Source organism: Bufo gargarizans, unplaced genomic scaffold (genome assembly GCF_014858855.1).
Source record: "Bufo gargarizans isolate SCDJY-AF-19 unplaced genomic scaffold, ASM1485885v1 original_scaffold_1365_pilon, whole genome shotgun sequence".
NCBI lineage: Eukaryota > Metazoa > Chordata > Amphibia > Anura > Bufonidae > Bufo > Bufo gargarizans.
The window spans coordinates 406,516-433,404 of record NW_025334325.1 but is presented as its reverse complement, the minus strand read 5'-3'; the positions used below and the strand labels follow the sequence as shown (position 1 = coordinate 433,404).

At 43.9% G+C, this 26,889-nt stretch overlaps 1 protein-coding gene across 1 annotated transcript in view; it reads right to left on the bottom strand.

Annotated features, from left to right (window-relative positions):
• Window positions 1-7,289: 7,289 nt before the first annotated feature.
• Window positions 7,290-26,889, bottom strand: part of MARK1 (microtubule affinity regulating kinase 1) — a gene marked incomplete at its 3' end in the record, with an annotated part of 54,912 nt that continues 35,312 nt past the window's right edge. Inside the window, exons 2-3 of the mRNA XM_044273957.1 lie at window positions 9,301-9,504; window positions 7,290-7,343 (exon numbers count right to left, since the gene is read on the bottom strand). Coding sequence (XP_044129892.1) covers window positions 7,290-7,343; window positions 9,301-9,504 — 258 coding nt within the window. The remainder of the gene's footprint in view (window positions 7,344-9,300; window positions 9,505-26,889) is intronic.

The window sequence follows — 26,889 nt, the reverse complement described above, 5'->3', positions numbered from 1 at the left end:
AGATACTATAAAAAAATAATAATTTATGGGGTGCAAATGAAAAAAATGCAATTCCGCCTTTGTTTTTGGTGTTCATTGAGCAGTAAACATGACATGCATGTAAGTTTATGTATATAATTTGTTTTTGTTATGTTTTACTAATTAAAAAATAAAAAAAAAACTTCTTTTTTTTTTTAAATAAAATTTCTTTGTAAAAACGTGCAGAGAGTGACGCACAGGAATGGTGCAAACAATGGAGGAGGTGCTCTCAGTAAAAAAGGAATCACCCTTCCTTTTAAAAGTGAATAGTAAATAAATAAAATACTGGGCACTCTCCAAATATATGTACCTCACAGTTTATTGATAATATTAAGCAAGCAATTCATAAAACACACATGATTAGAATGATTAATAAAACATATATATAAAAATATATAAAAAACTAAATGAGTTAATAAAAATATATCAAGAGCCCTGGGTAATGATATGTCCCAAATCTGTGGGGATGATAATGCTAGATGTAAATGTCCATTCCACTTTGATGGTAAAATTCTGTACAGTCTTTGCAAGAAAAATGAAATCCACAGTATTATTGTCCTTCAAGTAGAAGACAGAAAAGTAGCTGGTGAATAGCAGTGATTGATACGTGCGGCGTCCCGCTGTTACTCACTGTTACGATGTTACACCAGATTCTGCTGCTGTGCCAAAGCCTTTAGGAGTTGTAGATAGGATCGGTATTTCCTTCGGTCCTTTCCCCACGCTGTCTTTTAACACGCCGCTCTATAGATGTAAGTTTCGGCGCTTGTTGCATTCATCGGCTCCTTTTTCAGCGCTGGACGAGCGTCATACGTCCCTCTAGTGAATCTATGTCGGATGCGCCTTGGATCTCCGATCTTGACAGGGTTAACTTGGGGTGTACGTGGTCCTTCGGCTGGCAAGTTCAATGTCCATAGGGGGGTTTTTCTTTACACCAGAAAAACCCCCCTATGGACATTGAACTTGCCAGCCGAAGGACCACGTACACCCCAAGTTAACCCTGTCAAGATCGGAGATCCAAGGCGCATCCGACATAGATTCACTAGAGGGACGTATGACGCTCGTCCAGCGCTGAAAAAGGAGCCGATGAATGCAACAAGCGCCGAAACTTACATCTATAGAGCGGCGTGTTAAAAGACAGCGTGGGGAAAGGACCGAAGGAAATACCGATCCTATCTACAACTCCTAAAGGCTTTGGCACAGCAGCAGAATCTGGTGTAACATCGTAACAGTGAGTAACAGCGGGACGCCGCACGTATCAATCACTGCTATTCACCAGCTACTTTTCTGTCTTCTACTTGAAGGACAATAATACTGTGGATTTCATTTTTCTTGCAAAGACTGTACAGAATTTTACCATCAAAGTGGAATGGACATTTACATCTAGCATTATCATCCCCACAGATTTGGGACATATCATTACCCAGGGCTCTTGATATATTTTTATTAACTCATTTAGTTTTTTATATATTTTTATATATATGTTTTATTAATCATTCTAATCATGTGTGTTTTATGAATTGCTTGCTTAATATTATCAATAAACTGTGAGGTACATATATTTGGAGAGTGCCCAGTATTTTATTTATTTAAAATGTCTTTGTGTTTCCATATTCTGACACCCATAACTTTAGAGCAGTGGGAGAGCGTGTTGTTTTGCAGGACGAGCCATAGTTCGTTTCATACCATTTTTGTGCACATGTGACTTTTTGATTATTTTTTTTATAGATTTTTTTCTGGGGGGCAAGTTGACCAAAAAGAAAAACTATTGGCCTTGGGTTTATTTTGACGTTATTAACCAGGTGTGATACCATGTTACTTTAGTTATTTTGAATGCGGTAATACCCAATATGTTTATTTTTCCTACCGATTTTATTTTGTTATATGAGAATCGAGAAAAAGGGTTTTATTTAATTTGTAATACTTTTAGCTTATTCAGTATTGTTAAAAAAAACTTTTATAGTAAGAATTTTTCCCTTTTTTCCATTAATCCCCTGAGAGGGCTTCATTGCTTGTACTATTCATAGCAAAACTTCTGCATTGCACCTTGCAATTATGTAGTTGTGGGGGCACCGATCGGAGGACAGAGGGAGCATGCTCCCTCTAACTGCTCAGATGCCTCAGTTGCTATTGACCGATCTCAGCTGTTTAACCACTCATATGTTACGGAGTATCTTCGATCCAGGCCACTGCAGGCAGGTTTCAGCTATATAACACAGCCAGCACCCACCATATATAGGGTGGGCTCAGCTTGTGAGCCTACTCCATGCATTTATTAGCAACTAATTCTGTACGTGCATGCTGGCCACAGTTCTCTGTAATTTAGTTTTCTTGCCTCACATGCTTAGAGCTCATGCACACAACCGTAGCTATGGTCCATATCTGATCCGCATTTTTTGCGCTATGGATGCAGACCCATTCATTTCCATGGGGCAGCAAAAGATGCAGACAGCACACCGTGTGCTCTCCACATCCGTATGTCAGTTCCACGGACCAGCAAAAAAAAAAAAAACATAGAACATGTCCTATTCTTGTCCGTTTTGCAGACAAGAATAGTTCTAACAGAGGGCAGGATGTATCGATCCTCAAAATGCGGAACGCACACGGCCGGTAACCATGTTTTGTGAATGGCAAAAATAGCTACGGCCGTGTGCACGGGCCCTTAGTTTGTGTTTCATGTGGAAAACTGGACTTCTGACCTGACCCTGCTTGGTATATTACACTGCATTTGTTTCTTCCTTGGTTCTGATGGTATTCTCTGGTTTAGACTCGGCCTGTCTGATTTCTATTTTGTCTCCCCTAAGTAGGTCCTGCACACTTAGTCAGGGACAGTAAATTTGAAAATAGGGGGCACACCAATAAATATGAGTGATCCTGAGAGTGCAAAAGGGTGGTAAAAAGTGGTACTAAATACGCCTGACCCAAGGAAGAGTCACAAGAACCACCCTATACATGCACATCCGACAATAGCCAAGTAGTGAAATATATATAAAGTTTATTGAACACACCAACAAACGCACATTTAAAAAAATTGTATACAATATGAACAGCTTGTCGGTGTAAAAATGGGTATCACCGACACATACAGAGTCCACTGAACGTCCACACAATATAACCCAGCTATACAAAATATGCACCTATAAACAACATGGAGATAATGTCAGATAAGGTAAGGCCACTAATGATAAAAGAAGACCACAATGAGGTCAAGTAGCAAGAGCCAAAACCTGGACCTGAATAGATGAGTAACGCCCAACGCGTATCGCCGGCGCAGTCCGGCTTCCTCAAGGGTCTCCATGTTGTATAGCTGGGTTATATTGGTGCATATTTTGTATAGCTGGGTTATATTGTATGTCCCTATTCAGTGGACGTTCAGTGGACTCTGTATGTGTCGGTGATACCCATTTTTACACCGACAAGCTGTTCATATTGTATACAATTTTTTTAAATGTGCGTTTGTTGGTGTGTTCAATAAACTTTATATATATTTCACTACTTGGCTATTGTCGGATGTGCATGTATAGGGTGGTTCTTGTGACTCTTCCTTGGGTCAGGCGTACTTAGTCAGGGACAGTCACCCAGTTGGGGGCCCGCGTTTAGGGCTGATCATCCAAGTAGGTAGGGACAGTAGTTTGGGTGGAGGTCTAAACTGTTCCCTACCTGACGTGACAGTAAATACTCTTCACATAGTGATGCCCTACTTTATGAGCTCCGGCCCATAAAGGATTCTCCATCCTAAAAAACTAAGCAAAGCAGCTTGTGATATTAGAGGATTGGTCTGTGTTCTATATTTTGAGATGTAAAGGTTCCATGACAGGCAAATAAAAAAAAGTTTTTAGTGCAAAATTACTGATCATTCTATAAATAAATTGATTTACATTCATACTCGGCTCAGTGTTCAGCGAGGGGTCGACAGTCCTCAGCGTTATTTATAGACCCAAAGAAAATATCACTTCAAGCCAAGTTGTTAAACCAGCTGATTCATCGAGCGGTGAGTTATATTAAACGGTTTGATGAATCAACCGCCCGACGCTCTAATCCAGCCTGAAGTGCTGTTTCTCAGCATGAAACGTAACAACACCAACTGGGCCTGGTATGCGTGCCAACTTCGAGGAGAAAGGACAAAAAAACAAAATGGATTGCTTCTGTGGGTACATGACAACATCGTAGATCACGAATAGGCCCTAATGCGTGTGCTGAAAAAAAAAAAAAGTCTAAAAAGTGGCAACAATGTTCTTCACTTACAATATAGTTGTTAAAAAAAGATTTTTAGAAAAATCTGATTAATAGTGCAGAGTGAGATGTCAGATTACAGAACATTACTGTTACAAAGTTGCTTTTCTTATCGCCGAGGTGCCAGTGCAGAGCCAAGCACAATGTTTTCAATTGGATTATCAGGCATCAGATCAATAGAAACCATTCTGTCTCAGAATACTTGGGCAAGGGAGCATGTAAACTATACTCTTCTCGGAGTCATATTAATCAGATTTTTTAAAAAGAAACTAAAAGTTCTATTGAGAACTGCAGTTCTATTGGGTCACTATAGGGTGTGGAAAGGGTTACCTGCTGGGACCTCATTCTATTATAAAGAGTCGAAAGATGCTGAAAAGGGCAACCCTCCCTCTGGACAGTCTTGATCATATCAATGGGTGCCATGTAATACAAATTTATCCTGCAGTGCTCCTGCAAGGAAAATGAGCACGCACCAGATGCTTTCTGGAGTACATAACAGTTGGTTATGGGGAGGCCTACCTACAGTACCCCTCCATTATTAGCAGCTCATCGAACACTGAAGAGGAGAACCCTTTAAAAGGGTTATTCTATGATTGATGTAAAAACTGAAAATCAGACATCACACAGTACATGACAATACCTTTCTAACAAAGCTAGAACCAGCCCTGTTACTCACATAAATTCAGAGACTATGTTAGATTTTCTCAAGACTGGAAGCTCAGGGGGCAAGTCCTTTCTGCTGAATCTCATGGGGCGCATCCTTTCTCAGGTGGCATGTCCTTCCTCATACAGCTCTCTCCCTGTAACGGTCATAGCGTCTAACAGTAGACGGGGCTGGTGGCAGTTGAAGGACGTAACTGAGCATGTGCGACCACCTCAGGTGGTGGACGTGCATATTACTATAAGGATTAAACACTAGGGGGCGCCATTATATAGAATTCCTCGCAACTGGGGCATTTTTGTCAGAAAGTAAATGACTAATTTACTCATTAAAATAACATTTAATGTATATAAAACCTTTTTAAAGACCCTATGACCAGGGCTACACATTTTATTTAATTTTTTTCCTCACGGAAGTCAAAAGTAATGTTGTGGGAGAGTTCCCTTTAACTTCTAAGCAGTGTGACTAATGTATGGCACTGGATTAAACAAATGATGCCAAACGCTTGCACATTTTGGCAACACCTGGTCGTAGACACGTTCAGTAACACCCAATCAGTGCTCAATTATGGGCCGTATCAGTGCACAGCAGAAGCACTTCCTAGAGCCGGCCATACACATTAGATAGCCAGCTGTCCTCTGAACGCTCGCTCAACCGATAGCTACGTCTGCTTAGACAATCACAGGCTGAAAAGGGTACTGCTATGGCTAGTTTGAGGCTGAGCATGCATCTTCTGGAAATTCTGGGGGTCCAGCTGGGACTATGGAGTGAAGAGCAGTAGGTCCCGAAGCAGTTTCAGAAAGGCAGCAGAGAGGACTAAGTGAGGGCAAGTACGGAATCTCTTATTTTTAAGCCTTTTTGGGCCATAAACGATATAGAAAAATACTGCTGGAATACCCCTAGTAGTATAATCATGAGAATGAAGAGGCCCTACCGCTAGTTGACAGCCTTCGTCCCCTTTGTTATTTTTTCCCGAAGAGCGGCACCCCAGTCACTCAGATGTGTAAGGTACTGCAGCATAGCCCCGTTAAAACAAATGGGACTGGCAGCAGATACCTGCACACCCAAAGCTAGGAAAGGATGCAGTGCTCAATCAACGCTACAGTCCCTTCATACACAGGATTAGAAGGAGTCATAGAGTTTGGACCTCCACTGAGGCCTCTTGCATACGAACATAGTGTGCCCGTGGTCGTATTGCGGCCCACATACGGCGGGTCCGCAATACACGGGCCCAGGCCCGCGTGTGTTTCGCATTACAGAGATGCGTAACGGAAGCATGGATCGGAACTACGAAGTGCTTCTGTCCGTGCCTCCGCTTCGCAATTTTTTTTTTAACTTGTTCTTTTTTTTTTCGGAGCGGATGGATCACTGACCCATAAAAGTTGAATGGGTCTCGATCCGTCCCAGCCGCCTCACGGACGTTGCCCGTGCATTGGGGACTGCAAATCGCAGTCCCCAATGCACGGAACAGAGGCACAAAGTTCGTGTGCAGGAGGCCTGACCATAATGCAATGGTATGTCCTAGTAAAATACCATTACCAGTCTCCCCGTTCCTACTCAATCGTTTAGCTGTTTCCATCAGTCCCATAGAGTCTGAATGGAGAAGCAGTACACATGCTCGACCACTGCTCCTCCTCATCCTGGTCATATGGGTGAGGCTCATGGGACCCCCATTACAGCAATCGTGGGGGTCCCAGTAATCATTTAGCCTTAGGGCCACATTCACTTGACACCTGCTTTTTGCCAGAACACACTGGTATACAGTTTTTTCAACTGTATGGAAGAAAGCAGTCTACTACGCTATCCCATACAAAGATATATTCTATGGATAGGTCATTAATATTAGATCACTTGGGGCCCGACAACTGACACCCTCTCGATTAACGGTTTGGGGCAGCTATGGCGCTGGACACTATATAGTGTATGGAGTGGAAGCAGAAAACTCTATACAATATGTGTAGTTTCAGGGGCCGGCGTAATCAGCTCAGCTCCCAGTTGAATGGGATGACGCTGCCCTAGCCCGCCCATCAGTGCCGGTGACGCCACCGGGCTTACTGCTGGGCGGAAGCCTCCACCTGGCAGCCCTAAGGAGAGACTAGTACGTCACCAGATCTCCTGAAAATGCGCATGAAATGCTCCGATGCTCATCTTAGTGGGGCTCCTTGGGTGAAAAAATGGGTATGTCCGGGTTTAACCCCTTTAATACACTATATATTTTCCAGCTCTGCGGCTGTCCCAAACCACTGATTGGTGGGGGTGTCAGGTGTCAGACCCCCACCGACCTGATACTGGTGATGTATCAAAAGGATGGGTTTTCAGGATCTGTAGCCTGGACAGTCCTTTTAGAGCAGGCAAAGTATTAGGAAAATGGGAATCTTACCTTTTGTAGACTGGTAGGATTTAGCTGAGTCTTGTCAATTATTTTCACTGCCACCTGCACAGAAAAATAAGATTTTCAGATTCATAGCTTTAACCGGACACATTTTATATTGTTTTTAGTATATGTAGGTTTGTAAGCAATAATTATTTATTTTTTTGGGTATTCAAAATATTTTTGGATCTTTTTATGGTGATGCACAAATCTTTATGTCACTTTTTATAAATGAGAGGTTTTCACATTTTTAATAGCACACGGTGCAACTAAAATTATTATTATTTTTTTTATTCTGTCCCTTTTCTGTTACATTCGTTTTGTTATAAAATATATAGCTCACTGTCCCTGGGTGCGGGGCTAGAAGAGAAGCTGCAGTGAGGGTTAGAGGTGTAGTTCTCTTAATCTTCATTTTAGCTTGCTTTATTTGTATTGAATTGTACAAGCTGTTCCCCCATAAAGGTCCTACAGGACCTTCTGGGGGCATTTAACATGAAATTTTTTATTTTTTTGCCGATTTCTCCTGCTACTCCGACTGACAGGGGGATACAGTCTCTGGAGCCTCGCTGCACAGCTGATCTGGGTCTGCTAAAGTCCTGGAGCTCATGCAGCTACCAAGTGATCACAGATCATTGGGACCAGAGCATGAAGCATACTGGCCTGTGTATACAGGGATAGGGAGGGCTGGGACAGTATTAAACCATCTCCATCTTCTCTATGGGGAGTCCAGGTGACAAGCACCTCCCCATTCCTGCAGCTACACGGTCTCGGAACAGAAGTTCAAGAAAGTCCTTGCAGAGTTATATGCAGACCCACCAGATGTTTTAAAGGGGTTCTCAGGTGATAATTACATGCCTCCTGAAACAGAAGATTTATACTTACCTGCTTCACGTCTCCATCTTCTTGTCGCCATTCTGGCTCTGCATAGGCATGGTCACATTCACGGCTCCAGCCAATGATTGGCTACAGTGGTAATGTGGCCACAAGCAAGTCACCTCTGAAGCCAATAATTGGCTGGAGCAGTGTATGTGGCCACGCCCATGCAGAGCCAGATGTAAACACTACGGGGAACGGAACATGAACAAAGAGAAGGGCAGGCTGGAGGCCTGGAGCGGCTTAAGTATAAATCCTCTGTTTTAGGAGGCAGACTGCGGGCATTTGATAAAATGTAATCATTACGGTAAAACCTTTTTAAGTTGAGAAACCTTTTTTGCTCTTGAACAGAGAGAAATTAGGAATCTGGACTGAGGTCCTATCAGCTGCGGTAAGATGTATGTTTTGCTAAATACTTGTATTCCCTATAAAAGACAACACTGGGCGTCTTTACTTAGGACTCTTCAGGATTCCATCCCTCTGTTATTCCCCGTGGAAAAATGATTAAATGGACAACTGGGTGTTACCATTCCACTGCCATGCTATTGGAAAGGATGCGTCGCTACACACTCTCCCATCGGGAAACAAGCTATTGAAAATGGGAACGGTAAAACCCTGTAGTTAGTTTATTCCTACATTTCTAGGTGGTATAACAGAGGGAGGGCACAATTCAAAATTCTGAGAAATTATGTTCCAGCACTGTTATTTCATGGGGAATACAAGTATTTACTAAAACAGACAGGTCAGGAGAGGCAACAGGTCCACTAAAATGTACAAATGTCGCCCCCCCCCCCCCCCCCCCCCCCTCCCGAAGCTTTTCCACAATGTGACTTGCATGGGCCGAGGAAATCAAGGCAAAGAAATGGATTACAGTCAGGGACAGCCGTCCATCAGCTTCATCTGTGGGGCTGACTTGGCTGAGCACAGGCTACACAGCAGAAGAACACCTTTAATACACAGCACTGTGCAGACAACAATAGGCCATGGATGGGGCATTGGCCGGCTGCCCCGTCCTATCTCGTTCACAGCCACCGGACTTTGCTTGACTCCTTTCGGCCGTCCAAGGTGAACCAAACAATGGGAGGAAATCTATGTGAGGACTGAATGCTGTCCCTCTGCCCCGGGGTCACATGTTATTCACACTCACCTCTCGCCCGGTCAGGACATGTCTGGCCAGTTTCACTTTGGCAAAGTTTCCTTTGCCGATGGTCTTTAGCAGACGGTAGTTTCCGATGTGCGGTTGCTCGTCGGTGGTGGACGCTATGGAGTTACGACATCGCGGGAGGCTTTGTCTACTGCTGGACTTGGTGGGAGGGACTTGCGGTTCCTGGTATCCATCCAGGGATGTGTGCTGCAAGGAAAGATGGAGAGTTGTCAGTATCATTAACAAGCATAAGTATAAGTATCTGGAGATGAGACTGACAACGTATTAACCCCTTCAGGACCCTGCCATATTTCACCAGGCCATTTTTTGCAAATCTGACATGTGTCACTTTATGTGGTGATAACTTTAAAACGCTTTTACTTATCCAGGCCATTCTGAGATTGTTTTCCCATCACATATTGTACTTCATGACAGTGGTAAATTTGAGTCAAAATATTTCATTTTTATTTATAAAAAAAATACCAAATTTACCAAACATTTGGAAAAATTCGCAATTTTCAAAATTTCAACTTCTCTTCTTTTAAAACAGATACTGATACCTCCTAAAATCATTATTACTTTACATTTCCCATATGTCTACTTCATGTTTGGATCATTTTGTGTCTTTTTTCGGACGTTAGGAGGCTTAGAAATTTAGAAGCAAATTTTGAAATTTTTCAGAAAATTTCCAAAACCCACTTTTTAAGGACCAGTTCAGGTCAGAAGTCACTTTGTGGGGCTTACATAACAGAAACCACCCAAAAATGGCCCCATTTTAGAAACTACAACCCTCAAGGTATTCAAAACTGATTTTTACAAACTTTGTTAACCCTTTAGGTGTTCCACAAGAATTAAAGCAAAATGTAGAGGAAATTTCAGAATTTCACTTTTTTGGCAGATTTTATATTTTAATCAATTTTTACCAGTAACAAAGCAAGGGTTAACAGCCAAACAAAACTCAAAATTTATTGCCCCGATTCTGTAGTTTACAGAAACACCCCATATGTGGTTGTAAACTGCTGTACGGGCACACGGCATTGCGCAGGAGGAAAGGAACGCCACATGTTTTTTTAAGGGCAGATTTCACTGGGTTAAGAACCCCTGATGCACCGCTAGGGAAGAAACTCCAAAAAAAAGACCCTATTTTGGAAACTACGGGATAAGGTGGCAATTTTGTTGGTATTTTTTTAGGGTACATATGATTTTTGGTTGCTCTATATTAATCTTTTTGTGAGGCAAAGTAACAAAAAAATAGCTGTCTTGGCACAGTTTTTATTTTTTGTTATTTACAATGTTCATCTGACAGGTTAGATCATGTGGTATTTTTAAAGAGCAGGTTGTTACGAATGCGACAATACCAAATATACCGTAACTTTTTTTGGTTGTTTGTTTCAGTTTTACATAATAAAGCATTTAAAAAAAAAAAAAAATGTTATTGTCTCCATATTCTGAAAGCCATATTTTTTTAGTTTTTTTGGGCGACTGTCTTATGTAGGGGTTTTATTATTTTTGGTAGGAGATGACGGTTTGATTGGTACTATTTGAGGGTGCATATGACTTTGATCGCTTGGTATTACACTTTTTGTGATGTAAGGTGACAAAAAATTGCTTCAGTGTATCCATATTCTGAGAGCCATAGTTTTTTTTATATTTTGGGCGATTGTCTTAGGCAGGGTCTAGTTTTTTGCAGGATGAGATGACGGTTTGATTGGTATGATTTTGGGGTGCGTATGACTTTTTGATCGCTTGAAATCATACTTTTTGTGATGTAAGGTGACCAAAAAATTTCATTTTTTGCTCATTTTTTATTTATTTTTTACGATGTTCACCTGAGGTGGTAGATAATGTAGAAACATAGAAACATAGAATGTGTCGGCAGATAAGAACCATTTGGCCCATCTAGTCTGCCCAATATACTGAATACTATGGATAGCCCCTGGCCCTATATTATATGAAGGATGGCCTTATGCCTATCCCATGCATGCTTAAACTCCTCCACTGTATTTGCAGCTACCACTTCTGCAGGAAGGCTATTCCATGCATCCACTACTCTCTCAGTAAAGTAATACTTCCTAATATTACTTTTAAACCTTTGCCCCGCTAATTTAAAACTATGTCCTCTTGTAGCAGTTTTTCTTCTTTTAAATATTCTCTCCTCTTTTACCTTGTTGATTCCCTTTATGTATTTAGCAGTTTCTATCATATCCCCTCTGTCTCGTCTTTCTTCCAAGCTATACATGTTAAGGTCCTTTAATCTTTCCTGGTAAGTTTTATCCTGCAATCCATGTACCAGTTTAGTAGCTCTTCTCTGAACTCTCTCCAAAGTATCAATATCCTTCTGGAGATATGGTCTCCAGTACTGAGCACAATACTCCAGATGAGGTCTCACTAGTGCTCTGTAGAGCGGCATGAGCGCCTCCCTCTGTCTACTGGTAATTCCTCTCCCTATACACCCAAGCATTCTGCTAGCATTTCCTGCTGCTCTGTGACATTGTCTGCCTACCTTTAAGTCTTCTGAAATAATGACCCCTAAATCCCTTTCCTCAGATACTGAGGTTAGGACTGTATCACTGATTTTATATTCTGCTCTTGGGTTTTACGCCCCAGGTGCATTATTTTGCACTTATCAACATTAAATTTTAGTTGCCAGATTTTTGCCCATTCCTCTAGTTTTCCTAAGTCCTTTTCCATTTGGTGTATCCCTCCAGGAACATCAACCCTGTTACAAATCTTTGTGTCATCAGCAAAAAGACACACCTTACAATCGAGGCCTTCTGCAATTTCGCTGATAAAGATATTAAACAATATGGGTCCCAGAACAGATCCCTGAGGTACCCCACTGGTAACAAGACCTTGGTCTGAATATACTCCATTGACTACAACCCTCTGTTGCCTGTCCCTCAGCCACTGCCTAATCCATTCAACAATATGGGAGTCCAAGCCCAATGACTGCAATTTATTGATAAGCCTTCTATGTGGGACAGTATCGAAAGCCTTACTAAAGTCTAGAAAAGCGATGTCTACTGCACCTCCTCCATCTATTATTTTAGTCACCCAATCAAAAAAATCAATAAGATTAGTTTGACATGATCTCCCTGAAGTAAACCCATGCTGTTTTTCATCTTTCAATCCATGGGATTTTAGATGGTCCACAATCCTCTCCTTAAGTATGGTTTCCATTAATTTCCCCACTATTGATGTCAGGCTTACTGGCCTATAGTTGCCCGATTCCTCCCCACTACCTTTCTTGTGAATGGGCACAACATTTGCTAATTTCCAATCTTCTGGGACGACTCCTGTTGCCAGTGATTGGTTAAATAAATCTGTTAATGGTTTTGCTAGTTCACCGCTGAGCTCTTTTAAAAGCTTTGGGTGTATCCCATCAGGCCCCTGTGACTTATTTGTATAGATTTTAGACAGCTGACATTTTTATAGAGCACGTCGTTACGGACCCGGTGATACCTAATATGTCTGGTTTTTATTTATTTTATTTGAACACTATTTATGGTGAGGGGGCCTTTTTTTTTTTTACTTGAAACTTTAATTTTTTTATTATAAAAAAAAACACATTTCACTTTTTTTACTTTTTATATTTGTCTTCACATTTGTCTTCATATTTGACTTCACCCTTTCAGGGATTGATCCCCGTTTCTATTCAGTTCTGTATTGTACCGAATTGAACTGTCAGAGTCTTACACAGTAAGAGGCTGACAGTTGCCTAGGAGACCAAGCCCTCAGGCTGGATCTTCTGGGCTTCTGTAGCTGGCAGGCCCCGATGCCCGTGTAAGGCATCAGGCTGCCGTGGCAACCATCGGCCCCCTGTCAGCGCACCTGACTGCTCCATGTGAAAGGGTAATTCCGCCGGCATCACCTCATACAGCGATGGCGGCGGATGCAGCAGGGGCCCGGCTATCCGTGCTGCGGATCGGGCGGGTGCAGCTCTTGCACCGACCCGATCACATCACGTACATGCACATGAGGATGCGTCAAGAAGCCGCATTCCCTCACGTACTTGTACATGACAATGTGTGAAGGGGTTAACACCATCTCTCTGTGTGCGGCACTATAATGTGCTAACTTCCTACACTCAGTCCTAGACTACTCCCCAACCATTGTAAACAGCTACACAGTGCCCCTAATAGTGACTTTCCCAGCATCCCTATAAGGCTACATTCAGACGACCACAAATTGCGGATCCGCAAAACAAGGATACCAGCCGTGCTTGTTACGCATTTTGCGGCACGCACAGGGCCAGCCCTACATAGAAATGTGGACAAGAATAGGACATGCTCTATATTTTTTGCGGGCCTGCGGAATGGAACTACGGATGTGGACAGCACATTTCACATTTTTTGCCCCTTTGAAATGAATAGGTCCGCACACATTCCGCCAAATTGCGGAACGGGTGCGGACCCAGAAATACAGTTGTCTGAATGCACCCTCACTGTGACAACCATAGTGCTATTCTGACAGATACTGCCATAGTGCTCAATAAAGAAGACTGCCATAGTGCCACCATAATGGTGCCAGCTACAAAGCCCCCATAATGGTACCATCCACAGTGCTCCCATAACAGTGACGGCACCTGTGCACCCCATAACAGTGACAATGACACTATCCACATAAAAGACAGTCACACTGCCCCAATAAGAGTGACAAAGACAGTACCCCTGTAAGAGAGACAGCCACAGGTCTTCCATAATGGCACCAGCCTTAAAGTTCCCACGAGGGAGACAGCCACAGCAACCCCCAATAACAGTGACAGCCACAGCATCCCCCAATAACAGTGACGGCCACAGCACACCCCCATAAGAGTGACGGCCACAGCACACCCCCATAAGAGTGACGGCCACAGCACACCCCCATAAGAGTGACGGCCACAGCACACCCCCATAAGAGTGACGGCCACATTGATTACATAAAAGACAGCCAGACTGCCCATAAGAGTGACAGCCGCAGTGCCACTTATAAGTGACAATAGCAGTGCCCCATAACAGTGCCAGACCAGACCCCCATAATATTGAAAAATGAAATACATGCTCTGATCGCTAATAGGGGCCATCGCTCTCTACCCAATAAAACGGTATACAGTAAAAAATCATATACATTCAATGTATACTTTTTATACAGTGTGACCCTATGGGTGACGGCTGCCACCGTGTGACATCCATCGGAGGCATCCATTTAACATATAGATTATATGAAGACATAAAGACGTAAAAATAATCCGCCTCTTGTTATAATGAGCCAAGTGACATTGAAGATGAGCGGACTTCCATAATGATATCTCAGATACCAGTGATATCCAGAGGCCTACACTGCAGGCGTAATACAATCCCCGCCATACACAGCAATATTGTATTGTAAGCAACGTGAGAGAAAAGCAGACTGCGGAATATTTACACCGCAATCTACACTGTGGTCACACGGCTGAGCAAAATTCTGTTCCAGGAGCATCTACAACAGCTAAAAGAACACGGAGTCATCCATTATATTTTCAGACGGAAATACCCCTAGAGGACTCGGTGTAAAAAATGTCCATGTTCACAGATGCAGGGGGCCATACGGTATATCACTTAACTGGGTGACAACCAGGGATGTACACAGATCTCATAGGGTCCCATAGCAAAACTTAATATGTGCCGCACTCTCCTACCAGTTTCCGGTGTGCGTCCACCAGACACGTAATGTAGAGTTCAATGCACAACACCCCAGATTTCCGATTCTTTTTTTAAATTCGAGGGGTAGTGCAGGTTTAGGGGGTGGGGGGTAGGAAAAGCCCACGTCCTTGAACAGACCTGCAGAGGGAAGCATACTTACCTGCTTCACGACGCTGGCTCCCGGCTCCTGCGCTGTCTGGCCTCAGCTGCTCCACTCAGGTCCCTGGATGTAAACTTACGGTTTAGCGCTGCTGCAGCCAATTGCTGGTTGCAGCAGTGACCTACTCCCCAAGCATCACATGACCATTTGTCATAATGCGAGGGGAGCAGGTCACCACTGCGACCAGCGATTGGCTGCAGCAGCATCAAAACGTTAGTTTACATCCAGGGATATGAGCGGAGCAGCGGAGGCCAGACAGTGCAGGGTAAGTATGCTTCCTCCGCAGGACTGCCCAGGAGGGGTGTTTGCCACACACACCACTCAAACATGCATAACCCCTTTAAAAGTAAGAAATTTGGATAAAAAAAAATAAATTGTAAAGTCACCCTTGGCCTTCCCCTTTTTTACCCAACTTCTAAGTCCGAAAAGTGGCGCTCATTCTGAGCACCATATTTCTCAATAAAGTCACACCATATAATTGGATAAGTACGCTGATAAATCACTGCTTCCCTTCTATAAAGCTGGCTGCCTGCAGCTACCACTAGGGGGAGCTCAGTGCATACACATTTAAAGGGAACCTGTCATGTGGATATTTGATTATAATCTAACTAATTATATACAATCATTAACTACTAAAATGTACCTTAGATGTATTCACTTACTGGTGTGACAGATGGTTGCCTCATAATATACACACAAAGATGCCACATGCCACATGCTAACGAGCTGATTTGAGTCCAGCGTGATGTCATTGAGTCCAGCGTTTATTTAATTCAGAGCTATAGCCACTCCCCTGCCCACCTGCTGCTGATTCATATGGAAAAAACTGTCAATCTGCAGCCGGTAGGCGGGGAGAGTCAGGAGCTCATAAATATTCATGACTCATCATTATCAGCTGGAGCTTTTCAATATAAGATGTTGGCAGATTGACTGGGTCAATTAAAGAAAGTGACCGAGCATTTTGCTAAGAGAATCAGTCACTTATTTATGTTGCCCTTAGTTAGGACACCATAAAACTGGTGACAGGTTCCCTTTAAGCAGATACAATTGACTAAAATAGAAGCTGTAACAATCTGTTTGCACTGAGCGCCCCTAGTGGTGGCTGCATGCAATGTTTTTACATCAGGAAGAGGAGGTAGTCAGCGCTGGGACTCCTCCCATCCCCCACCCCATTTTCCAAGTACATCACTGGTGACAACTCTGTAGGCACATAAATGCTGGCCATAATGGTGGTCACCCAACATTCACAGAAATAATTAAAGGGATTGTCTGGTTAATAAAAGCTCATTTCAAGTGACCCAATTCTGAGTTAAAGGGGCAGGACCGCTACTCTATTTACACTCCTCCATACTTTGGTAGTACAGTGAAGAGGAATACAAACTCGGGACACCCGTTCTACTGATCGGTGGTGGTCACAGGGCTGTGGCCCCTGACAATCATAGGATAGGTCATAATTGTCGATTGTAAGACAAGCCCTTGAATAAAAAAAGGGTCTGGGACGGACCCTTCCGTAGCCATCTACTCCTTAGGAAGCCACACAGCCCAAGAATCCAGACACTAGAGTAGTAGTAGTAGTAGTAGTAGTAGTAGAAGTAGCGTTCTAGGATTTCGTTGCGACAAAATAAAACAGGAAGACACGCCATGCTTTTAATTTTAGAAATATCTTAAACATGTAAAATATTTCCAGAATGGTATAACAGTCTGGGGCCAACTGCAGCGCGTTTTAGCATTTTTATTGCTGAGCCGATGAAGGCGGAGGAGAACATATGGAGAAATTCCAAACTGTGCTGTGAGATCCGCCACCTGCACCTGTCACAGAACGCTGCCGCCACCTCCCCCAAACATGATACCCCTCACGTCTGGTAAGGGACTGCAACTCGACCAATAAGATGATGGAGTGGGCACCAGAAATAATAATAATAAAGCAAGTGCCAAAAACAAAATGAATGCAACTAAACAAATGCACACAAAATATCACAGTCATTCGCAAAAAAGTAATTAATAGGGTGTTCCATCACGAGAAAAAAAAAAAAGTTCCCTAGGGCATCAAATGGTATAAAAAAATGTTTAAAAAGATACTTATACTCTCTGATCCCTCACCCCTGCTGTTCTGACGGATCCAAGGTCACCGCTGGGCTCCACTTCCTGTTCCTGTCTCTACACTGCAGGAAATGGGTCTGAATGCTGCTCAGCCAATCACTGGCAGCCGCCATGAACCCGCCTCAGCCTGTGATTGGCTGAGCAGCGCTCCTTGTGCTGTGCTACACCATTCACTTCTATGGGGGCTAGCAGTGCGTCACAGTCCGCGTAGATCAGACCATCTCTGGCCACCGCATCCAGGCGGTATTGGGTTGGGGAGGGACTGGACCCAGAGGTGGGACATGCATCTATGGGACATTTATGGCATGTCCTGTGGATAGTGAAACAGCATGGCAAATCAGTTTTCTGCTACCGAGCATGCTCAGCCACTCCTAGCCGAGTGCAGAAAAAGCCGCATGCGCTGAAAAAGCATGCTCACAAGAGAAGAAGATGACCACTAGCGGAAACTATGGTGCATGGTAAGAGCGACCATAGAAAAGACATTCGTGGTGGTATTGAAAAGCAACATATAGATACAAGACGAGAGCGCACAGGTTTTCTGCAGTGCAGCGAATAACAGCACAACTGCACCATGTGAATACAGCCATAGCGAAATAAAAAAAAACCTGCACATAGAAAGAAAAATAGGGAACACTTATTAAAGGGGTTGTCCCATTAGGACACTTTATCCCCAATCCACGGGATAAGGATAATGTAGGATCGGTGGGGGTCCGACCGCTGATCGCGAGAACGGAGGCTTGTGCTTCCCCATTTACATTGAGGGGTACTAATGCACGTGTGCTGCCACTCCAGCAGTCCCATAGACGTGAATGCGCAGCAGACATGCTCCATTCAAACGGGGAGCGAAAGCTCATATTCTAGTCATAGGTCGGACCCCCACCGATAAGCTGGAGGCTCGGTGGTTAGCACTGGTGCCTTGCAGCGCTGGGGTCCCGGGTACGAATCCGACCAAGGACAACATCTGCATGGAGTTTGTATGTTCTCCCCGTGTTTGCTTTGGTTTCCTCCGGGTTCTCCGTTTTCCTCCCACACTCCAAAGACATCCTGAGAGGGAACTTAGATTGTGAGCCCCATTGCAGACAGCCTGATGCTCATGTCTGTAAAGCGCTGGGGAATATAATAGCACTGTATAAGTGCGTAAAATAAAATAAATCAGGGACAAGATTAGATACAGATAAGATTAGATACAGATAATATTAGATACAGATAAGATTAGATACAGATAAGATTAGATACAGATAAGATTAGATACAGATAAGATTAGATACAGATGGGATTAGATACAGATGGGATTAGATACAGATGGGATTAGATACAGATGGGATTAGATACAGATGGGATTAGATACAGATAAGATTAGATACAGATAAGATTAGATACAGATAAGATTAGATACAGATAAGATTAGATACAGATAAGATTAGATACAGATAAGATTAGATACAGATGGGATTAGATACAGATGGGATTAGATACAGCCCATGGTGTAAAATACAACTGGAATTGTAAAACTTTCCATAAACAGAGCTCTGGATTCCTGTTTTCCCCGCAGGAATGGCTGTGACATGGGAACGCTGCATCTATCTGGCACCAGCATAGCCGGAACTGGCGACCCAGAGCCGTCAGCTTACTGGTCTCTGACCCGACGCACCACAAATAAGAGCCGACCTCATATCCAGCCCTCAGAGGAAGGAATGTGAAAAAAGAAAAACTAACCAGCGCCATTTGTCTCATTTCATGTAATGAATGTGTTTGGACGGGGCAGTCTGTATGATGGCTAATACGAATATACATCAGGGAAGGCTATCCACAAGAATCCATCATTTCTCTAGACTTAACTTGCTACATCTAGAGCATCTTTTCTCTGTTGTCCTGTACCTCTGTTATTCTTCCTGGAAATGTCTGGATAGAATGACAGCTGGGTCTTACTATTCCTCTAAGGGTAGAACATATATAGTAACTGCTGTCCTAACACAGAAACGCCACCAGATCCTCTATACTACACCACAGGAGAGCCGACAGATCCTCTATACTACACCACACAGCAGAGCTGACAGATCCTCTATACTATACCGCACAGGAGAGCTGACAGATCCTCTATACTACACCACAGGAGAGCCGACAGATCCTCTATACTACACCACAGGAGAGCCGACAGATCCTCTATACTACACCGCACAGGAGAGCTGACAGATCCTCTATACTACACCACACAGGAGAGCTGACAGATCCTCTATACTACACCACACAGGAGAGCCGACAGATCCTCTATACTACACCACAGGAGAGCCGACAGATCCTCTATACTACACCTCACAGGAGAGCCGACAGATCCTCTATACTACACCACACAGGAGAGCCGACAGATCCTCTATACTACACCACACAGGAGAGCTGACAGATCCTCTATACTACACCACACAGGAGAGCCGACAGATCCTCTATACTACACCACAGGAGAGCTGACAGATCCTCTATACTACACCACACAGGAGAGCCGACAGATCCTCTATACTACACCAGACAGGAGAGCCGACAGATCCTCTATACTACACCACACAGGAGAGCTGACAGATCCTCTATACTACACCACACAGGAGAGCTGACAGATCCTGTATACTACACCACACAGGAAAGCTGACAGATCCTCTATACTACACCACACAGGAAAGCTGACAGATCCTCTATACTACACCACACAGGAGAGCTGACAGATCCTCTATACTACACCACACAGGAGAGCTGACAGATCCTCTATACTACACCGCACAGCAGAGCCGACAGATCCTCTATACTACACCACACAGGAGAGCTGACAGATCCTCTATACCAGGGGTGCACAACGTTTCCTGGTTGGGGGCCACATTGCCAGACTGAACCAATGATGAGGGCCGCAATTAAAATTTAAAGGTGTATTAACAACTGAAATATTGTACTTATGGCATATTGAACACACATTATATACCATTAATGTCTAGTTACACTTCTAGGACTCCCATCTAATGGGAGAAATACATGAAAAATACATGTGAGCAGCCACAAGACATAGGCATACATGTCTGTTACCAGATGGTTGGGGGCCGCACAGAATGGTATCAAGGGCCGCATGTGGCCCCCGGGCCGCAGGTTGTGCACCCCTGCTCTATACTATACCGCACAGGAGAGCTGACAGATCCTCTACACTACACCATAGGAGAGCCGACAGATCCTCTATACCAGGCATGCTCAACCTGTGGCCCTCCAGCTGTTGTAAAACTACAACTCCCACAATGCCCTGCTGTAGGCTGATAGCTGTAGGCTGTTCGGGCATAATGGGAGTTGTAGTTTTGCAACAGCTGGAGGGCCGCAGGTTGAGCACGCCTGCTCTATACTAAACTACACAGGAGAGCTGACAGATCCTCTATACTACACCACACAGGAGAGCCGACAGATCCTCTATACTACACCACAGGGGAGCTGACAGATCCTCTATACTACACCACAGGGGAGCTGACAGATCCTCTATACTACACCGCACAGGAGAGCGGACAGATCCTCTATACTACACCGCACAGGAGAGCCGACAGATCCTCTATACTACACCGCACAGGAGAGCCGACAGATCCTCTATACTACACCACAGGAGAGCTGACAGATCCTCTATACTACACTGCACACAGCTGACAGATCCTCTATACTACACCGCACAGGAGAGCTGACAGATCCTCTATACTACACCACACAGGAGAGCTGACAGATCCTCTATACTACACCACACAGGAGAGCTGACAGATCCTCTATACTACACCGCACAGGAGAGCTGACAGATCCTCTATACTACACCGCACAGGAGAGCCGACATATCCTCTATACTACACCACACAGGAGAGCTGACAGATCCTCTATACTACACCACACAGGAGAGCTGACAGATTCTCTATACTACACTGCACACAGCTGACAGATCCTGTATACTACACCACACAGGAGAGCTGACAGATCCTCTATACTACACCGCACAGGAGAGCCGACAGATCCTCTATACTACACCACACAGGAGAGCCGACAGATCCTCTATACTACACCACACAGGAGAGCTGACAGATCCTCTATACTACACCACACAGGAGAGCTGACAGATCCTCTATACTACACCGCACAGGAGAGCTGACAGATCCTCTATACTACACCACACAGGAGAGCTGACAGATCCTCTATACTACACCACAGGAGAGCTGACAGATCCTCTATACTACACCGCACAGGAGAGCCGACAGATCCTCTATACTACACCACACAGCAGAGCCGACAGATCCTCTATACTACACCGCACAGGAGAGCCGACAGATCCTCTATACTACACCGCACAGGAGAGCCGACAGATCCTCTATACTACACCGCACAGGAGAGCCGACAGATCCTCTATACTACACCACAGGAGAGCCGACAGATCCTCTATACTACACCACACACGAGAGCCGACAGATTCCCTTTAAATGGAACGTCCATTAGAGAACTGTCGGCCTGGATGACACCCTCCCTTCTTGAAATACCTCACTAAGCTGATTACGGCTCCAGGATGCGTACGTGCATTTTCTATTGCATAAATAAAACACTTGTAAGGACCATGGCTAAATGGACAACCACTTTTGTGAGTCAGAGCAATTGTCCTTCACCTCCAGACCTCTTTTACCCCTGATTATTTTGGTTACATTTTTGTGCACTTGGCTATAGTTTGGCTTTCAGTCTGTGTGCAGCACAGGAGTGAAATGAGCCCTTACTACCCAGGCACACAATTCTTGCAAGTTGCTCCTTTCGCCCATGCATTGTGTGCTGCCACTGCCATAGTAACCGAGCACAAATACACCGCCGAGCGCGGGTCTCAGATAAAACGGAATTATTAACAAAAAGCAGCAGACAAGGTCACTGAACGACAGCTTTTCCTGGAGAGACCAATTATTGCGCTGCTGAAAGAACGCAACTAGTCCAGCAATCCCAGACAAAGCCGATATTAACATCAATGGTACAGACTGAGCTCTCAAGTTAAATGCTAAGGACATTTTTTAAATGGCTTTTGCAAACTACCTTCCCATTATTCTTAACGTCACTTCCATCAAGCCTCAGGATGGAGCACGGATTTCATACTGGCTTTTACACTGGGAGAAGATTTCCCTTCGGCTCTTTGTCACCCCTATTGTGCAATGTACAGTACATGAAGGAAAGGAAGGGAAGGGACACATGCTCTGTCCCAGTCTGCAACAGTGTACCAGTACTGCCTACTATAATACCATCACCAAAAATATACTACCTATTGATGAAATGTCCCTACTTACAAGAATATAACTACTATAATACTGCCACTATAGATTAGAATATAACTACTATAATACTGCCTCCTGTGTACAAGAATATAACTACTATATTACTGCTCTTATGTACAAGAATATAACTACTATAATACTGCTCCTATGTACAAGAATATAACTACTATAAAACTGCTCCTATGTACAAGAATATAACTACTATAATACTGTCTCCTATGTACAAGAATATAACTACTATAATACTGCATCCTATGTACAAGAATATAACTACTATAATACTGTCTCCTATGTACAAGAATATAACTACTATAATACTGCATCCTATGTACAAGAATATAACTACTATAATACTGCATCCTATGTAATAGTATATAACTACTATAATACTGCTCCCATGTACAAGAATATAACTACTATAATACTGCTCCAATGTACAAGAATATAACTACTATAATACTGCTCCAATGTACAAGAATATAACTACTATAATACTGCTCCTATGTACAAGAATATAACTACTATAATACTGCCTCCTATGTACAAGAATATAACTACTATAATACTACTGCCTCCTATGTACAAGAATATAACTACTATAATACTGCTCCAATGTACAAGAATATAACCACTATATCAGGGGTGGCCAACCCGTGGCTCTTGAGCCTCATATGGCTCTTTGCTTCCTCAAGTGCGGCTCTAGCTGTGGAGCCAGGAAGCAGTCAGGCCGGCTCACTCTCCACCCCATGCTCAGATCTCTTTTCCTGATTGGACACTGTTGCTACTTTGCAGCTCCAGTTCACTCTCCACTACGCCCTGATGCACACAGGGCTGTGGAGTCGGAGTCGGAGTCGAGGAGTCGGAGTCGGAGTCAATTTTGGGTACCTGGAGTCGGAGTCGGCAAAAAATGAACCGACTCCGACTCCTACTAAATTTAAATTGGAATAAAAAAATAAAAAAGCAAGTTTAAATGTCCGAATTCATAAACAGTTATAATTAATGACTTCTCTACTGTAAGAATAAAGGTCAATGCATGCAGTGCCTCACGTAACCGCAAAACAAACGCGTTCAGTGATGTGAAGAAGAATGCTTTTCATATGCTTCACTATATGGTACGCAATGCACAATTAGAAGTGGCAATACATATACTTTCCATTGTGTTGTGTTCTGATGTTACAGGGAACACAATGCCCATGGTTTACCTGCCTCTCACTGATAAGGGATTAAGTAAATATGTGTTTTGCAGGACTAGAGACACTTGTATAAGTGAAGGGAATGGAGGGTCAATAGTTCAAGACTGAAGCTGTAAACCATGGATGTCAAACTCATGGCCCTCCAGATGTTGCAAAACTACAACTCCTATCATTCCCTGATAGCTGTAGTATGCCCAGGCATGATGGGAGTTGTAGTTTTGCAACAGCTGGAGGGCCACGAGTTTGACATCCCTGCTGTAAACCATTGGAAAAACTGCTGTCATTCAGCTAAGGCTATAAAACGTGTAAACTCAGAATGTTATCTTAAACTTTAAACATGACTATGGGATTCTTCTAGGGAAATCATGTTTTAAAATAAATGTCCCTTCTTGGATCCTCCCACTGCCCTGTCTTCAGCAGAAGATCAGCACACAAAGGAGAAGGCAGCAGCTTCTGCCCAACTACCTCTCTGTGCTAGAAGAGCTTAGAAGAACTTCTTTCTTTCCTTCAAGGAATGTATAAAATACATTTGCATATTAAATACAGAGGAGTCGGAGTCGGGGAGTCGGAAGTACAAAAAACTGAGGAGTCGGAGTCGGAGTCGGAGCATTTATCTACCGACTCCACAGCCCTGGATGCACACATTGTGAGAACGTACGTGGAGACACTAGTACGTTGTGCTCATCAGGTCACAGTGGAGAGCGCGTCAGACCTGCAGAGTAGCAGCAGCCCAGTGCCTGATCAGGAGAGGGAAGAGATTTTATTTATTTATTATAGAACTCAGCATGGGGGTCTGATCTGAGCATGGGGGGGTTCTGATCTGAGCAATGGGGGTCTGGTGGGGGAGATCTGAGCATGGGGGGCAGATATGAGCATGGGTTGGTCAGGTCTGAGCATGGGGAGTCAGATCTGAGAAGGGGGAGATCTGAGCATTGGGGGCGGGGGGAGAGTCCGATTTGTGTTTTCTGATCCGAGAACTGGGGGTCTGATTTGGAGGTCAGATGAGGATTGGGGATCTGATTTAGGAGTCTGATCTGAGGTCTGATGAAAAATATATATTTTTTTTCTCTGATAATGAAAAACAAGAAAAATATATTTTTATCAGACCTCAGATCAGATGCAAAATATTTTTTGTCTGTTATTTTTCTAAGGCTACTTTCACATTAGCGTTTTTCTTTTCCGGCATAGAGTTCCATCACAGGGGCTCTATACCGGAAAAGAACTGATCAGGCATATCCCCATGCATTCTGAATGGAGAGCAATCCGTTCAGGATGCATCAGGATGTCTTCAGTTCAGTCATTTTGACTGATCAGGCAAAAGAGAAAACCGTAGCATGCTACGGTTTTATCTCCGGCGAAAAAAACTGTGGACTTGCCTGAATGCCGGATCCGGCATTTTTTTCCATAGGAATGTATTAGTGCCGGATCCGGCATTCAAAATACCGGAATGCCGGATCCGTCCTTCCGGTCTGCGCATGCGCAGACCTTTAAAAATGAGGGGAAAAAAAAAACGGATCCGTTTTGCCTGATGACACCGGAAAAACGGATCCGGTATTGCAATGCATTGCAATGCATTTTTCTGACTGATCAGGCATTTTTCAGACTGATCAGGATCCTGATCAGTCTGAAAAATGCCTGATCAGTCAGAAAAAATTACATCCGTTTGCATACAGTTTGCCTGATCAGGCAGTCAGTTCAGGCAACGGAACTGCCTGCCGGAATCAAACAACGCAAGTGTGAAAGTACCCTTAGTTAAAACCTAGGTGCATCTTTGTAGGGGGTGAAATATATGGTGACTCGTGTGTAAATGTATAGCTTGTGGCTCCTGGCAGTTTTTTTGGCTCTGTGTCTGTAAGGTTGGCCTTACTATATATATGTACTATGCTATAACAAGTAGGACATTTCACAGACTTTCTTTTATAGTGCAGGAAGGGAGATGATGGGGTTAAGACATTGGTGTATTTCCTTGAGAACCCTGCGCAGGTCATTGGATGTGGTATATTATCCTTGACGTGACCTGGCAGTGGAATGAGCTATCCCTGGGAGATCAGGTCTCAGCTTGGCTGGTATATGTGCAGCTGCTTCCAGTTAATGGGCGGCACATCTTTCCAGGGTTAGGCTGGCACAGCTTCGGCCATATCTACAGTGCATTACACGGCTCCTGCTGTGTGAGCCAAGCTGCAGCCTGTACAGAAGCGGCTGGGAAGGCTCCAAAATGAACACACATGGGAAGTCGTCACGAGCAGACTGAAAAGGGTTAAGGGTTAATACAAGCGCTGCCAATCAGGATTGGCGCAACGATACTGCTAACAAGGGGCTGACTTAGGACACGGCTGTAATGCGTCGCTTATTACTATAAAGCTGTTCCCTGGGACGCTTCCTCTATCGTGTTCTGCTTCTATCTACCAAGTGTAACCCTCAGGGAAACATACAAGCACTAAATCAGGGGACGAAGGAACCAGGGCCGGGATTTCACTGACACGACAAGATTTTTAGGGTATAAAAATGGACATAAAATAATAATAATCAAATACCATAAATACAATAAAACCATTTAGCAAGATCACAAAATGCAGGGGAGGACTGGAGACCTAAAGTGGTTCTGGAAATAGAAATAGAAGGGGCCCCATGTTGTAGTCGGATTCAAATTGACACAAGTAGGCGGGGCCAGCAATACCGTAGTGCAGCACAATATACCGCCCCAGCAGAACCAAATACCACAGTGCAGCACAATATACTGCCCCAGCAGAACCAAATACCACAGTGCAGCACAATATACCGCCCCAGCAGAACCAGATACCACAGTGCAGCACAATATACTGCCCCAGCAGAACCAGATACCACAGTGCAGCACAATATACCGCCCCAGCAGAACCAAATACCACAGTGCAGCACAAAATACTGCCCCAGCAGAACCAGATACCACAGTGCAGCACAATATACCGCCCAGCAGAACCAGATACCACAGTGCAGCACAATATACTGCCCCAGCAGAACCAGATACCACAGTGCAGCACAAAATACCGCCCCCAGCAGAACCAGATACCACAGTGCAGCACAATATACCGCCCCAGCAGAACCAGATACCACAGTGCAGCACTATATACCGCCCCAGCAGAACCAGATACCACAGTGCAGCACAATATACCGCCCCAGCAGAACCAAATACCACAGTGCAG